Genomic DNA, 13,963 nt, shown 5'->3' with positions numbered 1-13,963 from the left:
ATTATTTGACTGACAATAGTTCATTATTGCCGCCAAATCTTCGTTTAACTGATCCACAGCCCAAGAAACGAGAGAGGGATGAAACAATAGACGAACCTGGGTGTCATCACAATAAAAATAGATGGAAACGGATTCAACTACTTTATACATATCCGAAATATATATCAAAAATAGTAATGGACCGAGAATTGAGCCCTGCGGAACTCCTGAGGTTATCGGACAAAAACCTGAAAAGCTGTTACGCAATCTAATACACTGATATCTTCCAAAAAAATTTGATTCAAAAAAAACCTCAGGGCTGTTCTGTCAAAACAGAAATAACTGAACTTAGCACAAAGTAGATTGTGGTCCAAAGTATCGAACGCCTTTGCGAAATCTAATAATACAAGAATGGTGGTATCACCCTTATCTAAAGATAGTAAAAAGTCGTCAGTTATATTCAGCAGAAGAGTTGTAGTACTAAAACCACTCCTGAAACCTGACTGTTGCGCGGTAACAATTCCTTTCTCGGTGACGTAACTATAAATCTGATGAAACAGTGTTTTTTCGAGAACTTTCGACAAAGCTGGTAAAACACTTATGGGCCGTATATAACAGGTCAGGACGAAAATTACTCAATGAGGACTTGAGGCGTGTTTTCGATCCTAGAACACCGACAATGATAACCGAAGATCTGAACGTAAAACATCCAGCATGACATAGGAGAATCATCAGCCCAAAGGGAAGAATTCTGAACAATACCCAAGTAATTCTTATAGAAGCATCGAATGAGCAAACTCACTACGGACCGATGAGTCGTCCAGACATATTAAACATCATGATGTTGAAGGACATTCCACTAGCTCATCGGATCACATACCTATCTGAACTCAGTTTCAATCACAACCCTCTTTTGGTTAATCTTGAGGATCTACCGAAAACAAAGTCATCGACAGACTGGCAGGTTTTCAAGAACCAAATGGCAACAAAAATGGGTTCGATTAAGCTCATCTAACCTGAAGGAACTGAACTCAGCCATCGAGTCGTTAATGAAGCGTAACCCTCTGAGTTTCTTATTTCCCTATACAGAAGAACTCAATATCTGAAGATATCAAGGAGCTTATCAGAGAATAGCACAGAGTGAGACGTAGAGCCCAGAGCACATGATGCCTTGAGGAACTTCGAGTGTTTAATCAGCTCAACGTTAGTGTCAAGGAGGCTCTCAAAAAGGTCCAAAATGATCGCTGGGAAGAGAAACTAATATATCTTTCGAAAAAAGACAACAGTGTTTGGTGAATGGCCAAAGCACTGCGCTCATAGGAAACCAACCCCAATCGATTCACGACCTACAAGGAATGGTATGCAGTCCAGATAAATTTGGGTGTTGAGTGCATCCCTAAGTATAACAAATTAGATTTGGAGCATATCTAAGTATAACAATATAGGTAGATTTGGAGCATATCGAGGGCATCAACCGAAAAATTAGGAAAGATTTGCCAAAGAAACCGACGAAAGCTACCATAATAATAATAATATTTCTTTATTTCCTTAAGACAGAATACACTGTATAGAAAACGTCAAAATAAATATGCATAAAATAATAATAATACGAAAAAAAGAAACAAATTAGTAACTGAAACCGAAAATTTGATCAACAAAAGATTCAAATTTCTCAAACAAAAGATTAATCCAAGTATTCGCTGACACTATAAAAACAATTCATTAACAACAATTCTTTAATGTCATTCTAAAATTTTTTTACTCCAAAACTTTCAGTCTCTCCGGAAGGCGATTACTGAAATTTAGTTGTTCTATGTTTTGGAATACAGAGAATATCTTTATGTCTTGTATCGTAATCATGGTAATCAGAGCATTTTCTCAGCAACCTCGAGTTCTTTTATATATGCAATAAACAATTCAATATGAAAACGCAGGGGAAACTTAACAATCTGTTGGAAATGAAGTAGGGTAATCTCGATCAAAGTGAAAACGGCCCCATGACTAGAGGTCATTACTAACTTGATGTTGCGGATCCTCTCTCAGAAAGCCTTAGTAGCATTGACGAATATAGTCAATAGTATATAGTTTTAATCCACAATGCCAACAAAGATACTAAATTACCACAGAACTACCCCCAGATCAGTCTTCTTTGCATAGGAAAGATTACGGAAAAGATTGGAGGAAATAACAGAAGAAGAGAAGATCATACAGTTGAAGCAGTTTAGTTTTCAAAGCCACTCCTCTGTATAGCAAATGCTCCGATTAGTGGAACAAATCAAGGATGGATTCAACCTCAAGCAAGTTACAGAGGCTGTGTTCTTGGACGTAGCCAAAGTGTTTGACAAATTATGGCACAAAAGACTATAAACAAACTGGTTGAAGGCGGTTTCCCACACTCCATGGTTTAACTTGTACCCCCTTACCTGCATTCTCGCAAGTTGAGAGAGTACTGTCTTCAGAGAGAGCACTTCCAGCCGGAGTCCCACAAGGATCTATGCTGTCACCGTTATTATTTACATTTATGTATATATCCGACATTCAGAAAAGGGAGAAAACCTCCATGGCACATTGTGCTGACGAATTTTTGCCAGTTCGTAGTGTCCCAAAAGGGCAACGAAGTAACTGCAAGAAGCCATTTCAAGGCTTCAATCAGAGTTTGCTGGATGGAGAATTGAACTGAACCCCGAGAAGGCTGTTCTCTTCAGCTGAAAAATGAAAGATCCCACGGACACGTCGTAATATTCGGTAGGAGGTTCGAATGGAATACGAGATCAAGTATCTGGGAGTGATACTGACAAGAAGCTTACTTGGAAACAACACTTCATATCAGCTGTGACGAAGGAAAAGGCAATAGCGGCGTCGTTGCAACCGCTATTTTTCAAAAGCAGCAAAATGTCTCTTGCTAACAAAATTTATTCCCTACAAATCCACCATGACTTACGTCTGCCCGGCTTGGGGGTACGCCCATCAGCAGAGTCGTACACAATATCTACATCCTGAGATGAGCCATAAACACACCATGGTTCGTCAGCAACGTATGGATCCACGAAGACAATATAAATCCTAGACGAGCATTTAATAGAACTGAATTTGAAGACCTGCATCATAGCGAAAATTCACACAAACGTCCTTATGAGGAAGGCTTGCAAATACGTGAAAAAGCCGCGAGAAAGCACAAGAGACCGATGATGGCACTTCCTCAAGAAGTGCATATCAAACCAAATATCGACTGGCGCGATTAATAGTTGCACAAATTCAATAAACTCTATTGAATGTATTCTCATGAATAAACTCTCTTATTATTATTATTATAACACTTACTGTACGGTTTTTTTGGTCTCCTGTAAAATTGTTCATTATGGACATAGCAGATTTACACTCTTAGTCGACGATAGGTATATAAAATCAGACTGTATGGCTCTCTTCGTAATTTCGAAAATTTGAATGACAAGGATTATGAAAATAATTTATTTATTATTATCTTTATGATGAAACCTCAGGAATTTTTGTGATATTCTTGTAACCAAAAATGAAGCTGCGACTGGACGCGACAAGCCTACCAAGGGGACAAAATAATAATATGTGCTCTGTTGGAACGGGCACTCAATAAAGAAGAGCTATCAAACATTCTATGGTTTATAAGATCGACATTTGATTTGTTTTCATTCACAATTTATACACTGAATTGAGCAATTGAGGATAGTCAGACTCGAATTTTGTGGTATAGATATCACCAAGTTATTTGAGATATTTATATTGGATTTCAACCAACATTCGCCATTCTAGTGGGAAAATCAATACGTGAAAATATTTGGTCAAGTTTCCAGTGTTATTATAGTTTACTCAAGTTGTTTCTTATAGGTTATTTTTGATTTTGAGAAATTATGGCAGACGGCGATTATACGGCTGGAATTGTGTATGAGATGCCTACGCAGAACTATGTATCTTACAATTTTGAAAAATCTGCTTTAGAATTGGGGCGAATAGTTTGGCCAAATTATGATGATCAACATTATTTAAAGGGTTGTTATTGGTCACCTGATGGAACTTGCCTTTTGACTGTTGTGAGGGGTGCAGGCATGCATATTTGTGAATTACCAAATGATTTATACTCTGCAGATGTATTGATGACTAGTAGACAGGTTAATCCTCTAACACCAGCCGTTAGTGTTCCAGAACAAGGTCTTATATATGATGTCTGCTGGTATCCTGGAATGAATAGTTCCATGCCTGCTACCTGCTGGTGAGACTAGAATATTGACACTATTTTCTAATACAAGCATATTTAATGAATTTTTCAACTATATCGATCGTCCCTTCAGTTGTACTCATACAATAAAGTGAAACAAAGTAATTTGCACTAAACTAGATAAGTGAAATTTCTTTTGTTTTATTTCATCTCTAATGAATTTCCAACAGGACTGATTTATTTGTTTAGTTTTTTACCAACAAGCCATTTTACGTATTGATATATAATAATTACACTATCAAAAGCTCGACCCATTTACAATGGCTACCAAAATTTGCCAATCACTGACAAATAAATAGTGAATATGAATAAGCATGTTGAAAGTGATCGGAATAATAACTAGCTATTTCTAATTATTCCTAGTCCAATAAAACCTCATTTTCTAAAATTCGCATTCTGAAATTAATAACAATTTGTTTCATTGTTTTCAATAATATAGCTGGGGGAATCATTCGAATTTGCAAGAAATTTTAACAGTTTATATGAAATTGAATGGAAAGATTTCTTTATCATGACTTTACTTAGGGGTTTAACATATTTTCATGAAATGTATTGGTAGTAGCAGTACAAAGATTGGTTGCTTTACCATATTGATCCTTTTAGCTGTTTCTATCAATGAATTTTAAAGGTTAGGAATCAGAGAATTGAATTAAAATGTTATTAGAACAAAGATTATTTGGTTCAAACTCTGCAGTATGATATTTATGTCAAGATTTTTTATACAGTTGAGATATTCTGTTGTATAGCTTAAAATCATAATTTTTTCAGTTGGTTGTCAAGTGGACATGAGGGTCCTGTCCATTTATGGGATGCTTTCACAGGAACACTCAGGTGTTCCTATAGGGGTTATAATGCAGTTGATGAGATAGATCCAGCATTAAGTGTATGTTTTTCTGCCGATGGACAAAGTATATTCTGTGGATCTAAAAAATCAGTTAAAACATTTGCAACAAGTAGACCCGGAAGGGAGTATTATGCATATGAGGTTTCACATCCTGCTTCTTGCATCGTGGCAAGTGAAGCACAGCCTGGAGTTGTAGCGATAGGTGAGTTTTAAAACTTGAGTTTAGCTAGAAATCAGCATTATAATGAATTATGTTGATTTAATGAAAAAAAAAATAGCCTGCATGATAGCTTAGGTTAGGTTATTCAAAGGTTCCATTGACAAAAGTGTGATTATTTAAAGCACAAACCAAAATGAATGATCAATAATAATTTTCCAAATAATATTTATTATACAACTTTATTGCTCAACAAGTCTGAGAGTCAACTGAGATCCATCATCTGAATTGAATTAGATTACCAATTTAAACAGTAGAATCATTAATTATTTCTAGTCTACATTCTCTTTTCGAAGTGCTTTTATGAGAGGATAGAGCAAATATTTCCTGAACGTTTAAGCATTATGTTTTTGATGGAAGTTATCCAAATTGTTAGGATCCATCAGCTTCTAATTTTTTTTTTTTTTCATTTCATAAACCATTATTCTCTTGTTTGGAATTTTGGTCTTCAATATAGTCCAATTGGGGTATAATTGAAGGATATTTAATTTTTTTCTTGTGCTGAGCATGTTGGATCCACAGTTTTCAAGTGAAGTTGGCTCTGCAAAATTCTGGAAAATTTGATACTTTTAGCGTTTTCGACTGGCTGCACCAGTTCGAATTAATTCGAACTAATTATGTCATTTAGCTCTACAAAAATTCTAATTAATGCGAACTGATGCTGCCAGTCGAATACGCTATAATATTCCAATATAGGTCGTCTTGTATATTGTAAATGTTTTTGGTTATCCAAATGATCCAATCTAACAAATTACCTATTCTTTTCAAATATCACTCTTGGAAGATCCTTTCTCTAATTCTGTGGTTAATTCGTTCATTCTGCCACATCTTGTACAACAAAATTGTGCGAGAATATTGCAGATTCACACAGATTTCATGGTTATATTTTATTATTATATGTTGGTACTTGGAACTTTCCTCGCCGGATTTATCTATTATCTGTCAAATTGTGATACAGTAAACTGTTCTGCCAACCCAAATTTTTCAATGCAAAAATCACTAAACGAAATTTATTGAAATATTTCAATAATTTAAATTAAAATTCAGTAAAATAATGTATAATGTAAGAAGGCTAATTCTGCCACTCGTTCATATCTATAATAATCTGTGAACTTTAGATAATCAAAATATTCGGTGGCCTCCAAGGTCTCTGGATTCATCAACGTTCGATTTTTTCAACATTTTAAATTGATAAATATTTTTCTTTGAATGTGACCAGAGGAAAGCCATTTGAAATACATATTATAACTTCAAAACTAATTGCATCCTAAAAAATATTCTTGTTTTATATTAATATCGCTAATAATAAAGAAGTTATGAAGACCTTTAATTTCACGCCATTTTCCAATTTTCTCTTATAGCTTGAAAACAACTGAATTTTTGAGGTTACGGTTTTTACCGAATTAATTATTTTGAAAATCGAGCCTGAAAATGTGCCATTCATTTTTTCACGCCAAAGGGGTTCCGAAATTCCCTTTATTGACCTTAATGAATGTGTTTTGCCCTTTAGTTCCCATTAGTTAATCGAACTCGAATCATTCAATCATTCGGTTCAAAACTCGAAAATTGAATCATTTGGTCAAAATGAAACGAGCAAAATGAGAACGCAACTAGTTCTCCTACTCATTCAAGCTTCATGTATGTGCCTCATACCTATGTAAGTAGTTCAATATATGCAGTGGATTGGGAACCTAAAAATTTCGTTGATCTCTATTAATTAGTTTTATCAGATCAGGTTTTTTTCAATTCCATAGTCTTATTTCTCTATGCATATACATTGTAAGATTTAATAGAGATTCTGACAGAATCCTCTCTTTATTTTCTACAGGTTCCTGGAAAAATACAATAGAATTAGTTTCTCAAAGTGATGGCACTTTTAGACACCTTTGCAAATTACAAGGTCACAAAGGTGGTATTACGTCAATGGCATTTTCCTTAGATGGATACAAATTATTCAGTGGAGCAAGAAAGGATAAAGAAATAATTTGTTGGGATCTGAGGGTAAGTAATTAATAGAAATAATTGAAAAGTAATCAGGTAACAAAAATGAGGATGATTTTCTTTTTAGTGATATGAAATAAAAATTAAAGTAAAATGTTAGTTATGGACCAAAGGTATAAAAGACAATCTATTTTCTGTCTGCCCTCCTTTCAACTGATTGAATTGCTCTGCCAAGTTCATCATTATCTCGATACACAAGTTTGGTAAATGCATTTGGAAAGATATTCAATGTTATTCCAGATAATATTCATGGGGGAGTGCAACAATCAAAACATCTGTGTGATACAACATCGTAATCCATCCTACAGTTGGAGAGCTACTAATATGCAAGCCGCAGCGACAGCGCAGGCCCCAATTATCACCATCCCCACTTCGACATTGAAAGTTAACACTCGTTTATTTGATATTATATCACAAAGATGTTTTTATTGTTGCACTCTTCCATGAATATCGTCTGGAATAACGTTGAATATCCTATTTTTTCGAATGCATTTACCAAACCTGTATTTATCACTATTAAATATATTCAAAAAAATGGTTTTCAAATCTTGTATGTAACTTATATGTGGCCCAGGTCTAGTCCCGAAAAATCCAGTGTCGAGTTATAATCTTCTGCCGAGAAACCTTTGAAGATGCCTTCCACAATTGTAGTTGAAGCACTTGCAGCTTCAGAGAATATTCTTCAATACCTTTGACCCGCAACCATTCTAATTCTATGTTAATAATGGGAATGTTTTGAATTTAAGGTACCAGGACGCCCCCTATTTTGCCTTGGGAGAGAAGTTAATACAAACCAAAAAATTGCTATCGATTTATCAAGATGTGGAAGATATTTGGTATCTGGAGGCACAGATGGTAAAGTTTTAGCATGGGATATTTCACTAAATTGTGCCCCACAAGAAAATTATCAGGTTTGTAAATTCATATTAATATTCATTCCAGATATTTATGAAATTGCAATAATAATAATTATTATAATTAATAATCCCACTCTTATCCGCAGAAATTTTAAATAATGTTTGACGTAAGTTTGGACATAGTTGTAATTGTCAGAAGTTACTGTCAAAACATATGTCAAATTCTAATCAAAAACTCCTGTAGGCAAGAATGTGGTGACTTTAGCTTTCAAGTATAAATAATCATTTTACATATGAATATGTGTTCAATTGCCATCTTCATTTATTAACCAAAAAGTGATACATTTGGTATTGATTGACTATAAACTTCAAGGCTGAAATTCTAAGCATTTTAGCACAATGCTAGTCAACTAAAAAAGAATTTTCTGAATTCATTCATCTACACTGGGTGACCCATTTTGAAAGATGCAGTAAAATAACTCCATGGGAAAAGCCTGGATCAAAAAATATTTCAAATGAAAATTTCTTCTTCAGTGGGACATCAAATGATGACATTCAATATGACCTTGGAATTTGATTTCAAGGTCAAGTGGTTTTTTTTTATAGAGAATATACATAAATGAATAAGGAAAAATAATACTAAAGAAAATTGTCTGAGATTACGCACAATTTTGTACCAATGCATCTGTTTGCAATGGTAACAATTCCAAAATTCGGCATGCGTTGAGATTTTATTATAACGGTGTCAACTATTGTGTGCAGTTGAACAAATAATTCGGAAAGCACACTAGTTTTCATTTTTGAATATGTTCATACGGAATACAAGAACAAATAATTCTAAGGGAAATAACTTTGAAGTATTTTATCATTACCTTCTTAGGCATGAAACACTTCATATATCCAGAGAAATTCATTTCAGGGAAAAAACAAAGACAACAAAATGTTTTTAGTTTTCCAATTATGCAGAGAAAAATATGTATTCCCTATTCAAAGAATCTACTTGGCCTCAAAATGTCCTTGAAATCAAATTCCAAGGTCACGTTGAAATTCTGCTTTCCATGCCCCTCTGAAGACAATATAAACTTTGATTTGTAAAATTTTTTTTGGTCCAGGCTCTTCCCAAGGAATTATCTCAGTGGATCTTTTAAAATCGGTCACCCTGTATATATGTAAAATATTTTATTAGTTCAGGCCATCCAAACTTATAATATCCATATCTTTTTCGTTTTTTTAAATATCATTTGAAAATTATGGGAATTCCAAGGTCTGTCAGTTGAATAAGTTTTTAAATTTTCTAAAAATTAATTACCTTTAGTGTACAGGTACTTATGAAAAAGGTGAAGTGTGTATACAGTATGATAAATTAAGTGGTTAAGATGAAATTTCAATTAATTTATTCGATGTTATCTAAAAATACCATGGTTTAACACTTGAAAACATGTAATGTTATCTCATCCAAGTCTACTGAAGGTTGGGGAAATTTAAGGCCCCCTTTAGTATTAAAGAATTTCGATTTCAAAATTTCCGTTTACAAAATACACATCATCTTGAACAACTTTGGTTTCGTATCTGTCAGCCTAAGTCTCCGCAAATCCTTGTAACAACCTTAACTTCAACAAGTGTTATTCGATTTTGATGAAATTTTGTTTGAGTCATAAGTGGTTCCATTTTCATATCTCGCGTTTCACTAGTCCGATGTTAATGAAAATTTTTCTGACAACCTTAAAACTACTTCAAGAATTTTTATAGCTCTTGTTTAGGTTGGTTATCTTAATTTCGATTTCATTTCTATGTTCACTATAATCAAGGTTATAATGATGCACTTACAGTTAGCCACAAATTTAGGTGTAACATAGGTGACACGTAAGTTGACGACGCAATTAGCGATAAAAATATTTATAAATCACTTTCTGCAGCACAACAACAATATGTCCATTAGAGAGAGAGTGAATATAAACTGTTTAGCAATAGTTATTACAATATTGGATCAGCTACTACCAGGGTGTCTGTTAAGATATCATAAGTACATAAACGTTCTTTCTTGTTTGCACTTTAACTGAGTGAATGATATTTACAGGAATTCGGTGTTACAATCATCCGAATTATACAACTCTAGCTTTCCTTTGAAAAGTGGGACGACTCTTGATTATTTTGCCACTTCATTTTTATTAAAAAAAGTGTTACTTGTGAAAAGGTGATAGGCCGCATAAAGATAAATATGAATTTCACAAAACTATTAACTGGTACATGTTTTCAAAATTATCATGCAGAAAATTAGATAGCGATAACCTCAATGATTGTAGTAGCTAAAAATATCTAATATAACAACATTATTATTGAAATATACTAAATTCATTTGGGTAAAATCTCATTCAAATTTTACATATTTTGGTGATTCTTCAAATAAAAGCATATTTCAATGCTATACTTTGTTGATAATTGATTCAAATTATCATTCTTTACCTTATGAGACCTACTGCATTTCACAAGTGATAATTGCAAACGAAATTGTAAAAACCGAGAGCCTTAGGAACAATGGTTATCCAACTATTGGTAAAAGTATCATTCTCCTGAAATATTTCTGTTTTAATTATGGGTCAATTTTGCAGATGCCTTTACACTCTGACTGTTGCAATGGGGTAAGCTTACATCCTACTAAACCCATACTAGCGACGTCTTCAGGTCAACATCACACAATGGACCCGTTACATCACACAAGAAGCAGTTTCAGTTATGAAAATTCTCTTTGTATGTGGTGGTTGGGAAACCAACAGGAAGATCCAGATTTGATAACTGCTATAATAAGAGCAGCCACGAATTCATAACTTATATAAAAATACGAAATTGTGTAACATATATATTTTCATTTTATAATAAATTAGTTTTCTGAAGTCAGATCTATTCATTTTATTAACCTTTAAGTTGAACTAATTGAAATTATGTATATTATTTTGTTCCAAGCCATCTCTCAAAGAGAACTTTTGCAACTCGTAGATATTCAGGAATTATTAACATCCCGGGCGGCTGTGGAAAATCGATATTAAGTTGGTAATGCTTTATTCAGTAATATTTTATGTATCAGAATTGCAGTTGGTATTGAAAATGTCATTAACAGAATACATAGGTTAAGCAAGAAGTGAACAAGGATGAAAATATGATCGCCTTTTTGGATTGGTTCCCCTTTGGCTACACTATCTTGGATAGTGGGAAATATGAATATGTAATTTTCGAATTTTTAACCAAGAGTGGTATCAAAATCGATTCTGCTCAATAAAACTGAAATTAGACATAGTATTATAGTGAGAGGAAGATTCATATGAAATTTCGTGTCGGTAAAAAAAAATAATCTCAGAATCATCTGTTGAATTTGACTGAAATTTTGTATTTCTATTCATCAATAAAATGAATTATTCAAAATTCCAACTTTATAAATTGAATATATATATATAATCTACACCCATTTTTCCTTTCAGTGTTTGGAAAAAAATTATATGAATACAAATTTTAATAAGAGCAGGAAAGCTCTTGAGCTTTGTATTTATGTAAGGTATGGTCCGTATAACGCCGAGAGTTTCAGATCGATTTTCAATATTTTAGGTAATGCTTGACACTGATCATTGTCATTGATCAACAAAATTTTGGAGGTTATAAATGGTTAATCTCCTTTAATTTGTAAACAACTAAAAGTTCTTAATGGCTCTGAGGGGTATTTGTTGTAATAATTAAATAAAGTATTTGATGTCATGGAAAATGTTCATAAACAATAATCTGAAAATTAAAATGACAACTGCCAAGACGAGTGGGTGTAGTTACCGAACCTAACCAGAATAAAAATACAGTTACTATGGTGACAGATAACTCACCCAAGTTTGAGGAAATAGATATATATGTACCCCCAACTCACTAACTGTAGTAACCAAAGTGATAAATGGACGACACCCGTAATTTTTTCATGCGATTTTGGCTTTAACATAGTACATATATTTATTTTTCTTAAAATTATGACACAATAAAGTGTAACACGGTAATAATAAGACTGTAGTTGACATTTGGTTTTTTTATTACAGATCATTGAAATTTTATTCTTATAAAATCCTTATTTATCTTAATATTTTCATACTCATTGAAAATAAACTTTAGTTCATTTGAGAATTAATGAATTAATATTATGAGTTCCAATAGAAGATTGGAGTAATTTTTGCCTACTGTAGTGTTTAACTTGCAGCAAACGATAAGTGAAATGAAAAACTATTGAATCAAAATGATGAAGTTGAATATGTTGATAATTTATTGTAAAAATAATAAATTAATTGAACACTACAGTGTCCAACATTGAACCTAAGCACTGAACAATATTATTCGTCATAAGTACATCAACTTTCTCTTCCAAATGTCTTTTAGGGTCCTGTTTTCCAACATTTTTAATTGCTAACTGTTCAGGTGTCATTTTCTCCTCATCCTCTAAGGCTTTGTTATAATTTTTAGCCAGTTCCAGCATTTCTGATACGGTTTTTTCATTCACACTACAATTTTCTGAATAATCTGCCAAAGTGAGGCCATCCATCCAAGATTTTTTGTGTAAATTAAGCAACATTTTTTGTTCAAGTTCATTTTTCCTGTAGTTTATACTGATTGAATAATAATGACGGTTTAGACCATGAATGAGAGCCTGGACGGAAGGTTTTTGAAGGTGTCCCAAATTTGATGTGGTTTGTCTGGGTTCCTGACCTAGTACCATCATATTAGGATTTATCAGTCTGGAAAAAATAGTAATAATTTAGAAAAGAAAAAAGTATGACATAGATTTTGAAGAAATACAATAAAATAGTATCGAGAGTACCAATTATAAATACCTACATGGGCAATGGGAAATAACTACAATTATTTTGCCATTCAAAGATAGATGAGGGTCTTAATTTTTGTGAATATTACATTAATTCATATTTATTTAAATGATTATGGAAAATTACCTGAATGCATCAATAACAACCTTGCCTTTTACAGACTGGATAGGATCAACAACAACTGCAACAGCTCTTTCTGACAATGCTTCAAATGATTGTTGCGTATTTATATCCACTCCAGAAAGCCAGCATCCAAAACCAGGATGGGAATGATACCAGCCAACAACCATTTCAGGTCTGCCTGTTTGTCGAAGCATATCCAACATTTTTGCTTGAAATACAGGATCCACAGCTTCGACACTTACACCAGTACCAGTTTGGGGCATAGCAAATACATCGATTACTCTAACGGTGTAGTCATCAACAAATTCACCTTTGAAAAAGATACAGGAGAGAGTTCTCATAATAATCATACACTGTGATGTTATTATGGATATTTTATTGTTTCACAGAAATAATTACCCAGCATGAGCCCCATCACTTCCATGGGTACACCTGCTCTTCCATGCTTTAACATCTTTAATAAGGCCAATGAAGAAATATAAACTTGTTCTGCAGTATCTACAACAGGAGCATCAGAAGCAGGGGCTGCCTGAGACAATCCGGGCATTCCACCACCAAGCCTGAGTAGTCGATCCATGGCTATAATATAAAAGCCTAATAAAATATATTTCTTTACTTATAGTAGTAATAAATTTTATTAGCATTATAGTAACAATTAAGTTTCCTACTTACTACTATTAAATGAATTAATATTCTTATTTATAAAGTGAAAAAACAAGGAGTGTTAATTTTGCAAATCACCGTTTGTTATTTGACGATATTTGACTTCCACTGACAGATTGACAGCTGGTTTATAGAAAAAAGTTTATTTGTCCAAGTCATAGGTATACGCAAAAATAACTTGAAATG

At 33.4% G+C, this 13,963-nt stretch overlaps 2 protein-coding genes and 1 long non-coding RNA gene across 7 annotated transcripts; 1 reads left to right on the top strand and 2 right to left on the bottom strand.

The window, feature by feature from the left end:
• The first annotated feature begins 3,639 nt into the window (after positions 1–3,639).
• On the top strand, positions 3,640–11,038 carry LOC123682122 (telomerase Cajal body protein 1 homolog). Of its 4 annotated transcripts, none has more exons than XR_006747782.1 (7): positions 3,641–4,222; positions 4,997–5,274; positions 7,118–7,290; positions 8,037–8,201; positions 9,977–10,010; positions 10,064–10,170; positions 10,225–10,670. XR_006747782.1 is itself a non-coding variant. In XM_045620532.1 (5 exons), exons 1-5 carry the CDS (start codon positions 3,864–3,866, stop codon positions 10,970–10,972), a joined length of 1,191 nt encoding a protein of 396 aa, XP_045476488.1. In that variant the 5' UTR covers positions 3,641–3,863; the 3' UTR covers positions 10,973–11,038. The 4 variants fall into 4 exon arrangements, 1 of the variants encoding a protein (XP_045476488.1); XR_006747780.1 differs by having other exon boundaries at positions 9,956–10,010; XR_006747781.1 differs by having other exon boundaries at positions 3,640–4,222; positions 9,956–10,170.
• LOC123682123 lies at positions 5,441–7,117 on the bottom strand. Its single transcript, XR_006747783.1, has 2 exons — positions 6,943–7,117; positions 5,441–5,840 (listed from the first exon to the last, which is right to left on the bottom strand). It is a non-coding gene; the product is annotated as an uncharacterized LOC123682123 (long non-coding RNA).
• A 1,151-nt stretch (positions 11,039–12,189) lies between the features above and the next one.
• LOC123681941 (26S proteasome non-ATPase regulatory subunit 14) lies at positions 12,190–13,948 on the bottom strand. Of its 2 annotated transcripts, none has more exons than XM_045620324.1 (4): positions 13,787–13,948; positions 13,514–13,693; positions 13,118–13,424; positions 12,190–12,904 (listed from the first exon to the last, which is right to left on the bottom strand). In XM_045620324.1, the coding sequence occupies exons 2-4, from the start codon at positions 13,689–13,691 to the stop codon at positions 12,454–12,456; spliced, it is 936 nt and encodes a 311-aa protein (XP_045476280.1). In that variant the 5' UTR covers positions 13,692–13,693; positions 13,787–13,948; the 3' UTR covers positions 12,190–12,453. The 2 variants fall into 2 exon arrangements, with proteins under 2 accessions (XP_045476280.1, XP_045476281.1); XM_045620325.1 differs by having other exon boundaries at positions 13,514–13,707; positions 13,787–13,910.
• Positions 13,949–13,963: the final 15 nt, after the last annotated feature.

Source organism: Harmonia axyridis, chromosome 6, assembly GCF_914767665.1.
Source record: "Harmonia axyridis chromosome 6, icHarAxyr1.1, whole genome shotgun sequence".
Taxonomy (NCBI): Eukaryota; Metazoa; Arthropoda; class Insecta; order Coleoptera; family Coccinellidae; genus Harmonia; species Harmonia axyridis.
Note: the sequence above shows the minus strand (reverse complement) of the source record. Positions and strands in the feature narration are given on the sequence as shown.

Excerpts from the sequence above, each read along its gene's own strand:
- LOC123682122 (XM_045620532.1), top strand. The coding sequence starts at position 3,864 with ATGGCAGACGGCGATTATACGGCTGGAATTGTGTATGAGATGCCTACG. Across the intron at positions 5,275-7,117 it reads GCCTGGAGTTGTAGCGATAG|GTTCCTGGAAAAATACAATA; the intron begins GTGAGTTTTAAA and ends TATTTTCTACAG. Across the intron at positions 8,202-10,756 it reads CCCCACAAGAAAATTATCAG|ATGCCTTTACACTCTGACTG; the intron begins GTTTGTAAATTC and ends TCAATTTTGCAG.
- LOC123681941 (XM_045620324.1), bottom strand. The coding sequence starts at position 13,691 with ATGGATCGACTACTCAGGCTTGGTGGTGGAATGCCCGGATTGTCTCAG. Across the intron at positions 13,425-13,513 it reads AGTGATGGGGCTCATGCTGG|GTGAATTTGTTGATGACTAC; the intron begins GTAATTATTTCT and ends TCTTTTTCAAAG. Across the intron at positions 12,905-13,117 it reads GTTGTTATTGATGCATTCAG|ACTGATAAATCCTAATATGA; the intron begins GTAATTTTCCAT and ends TATTTTTTCCAG.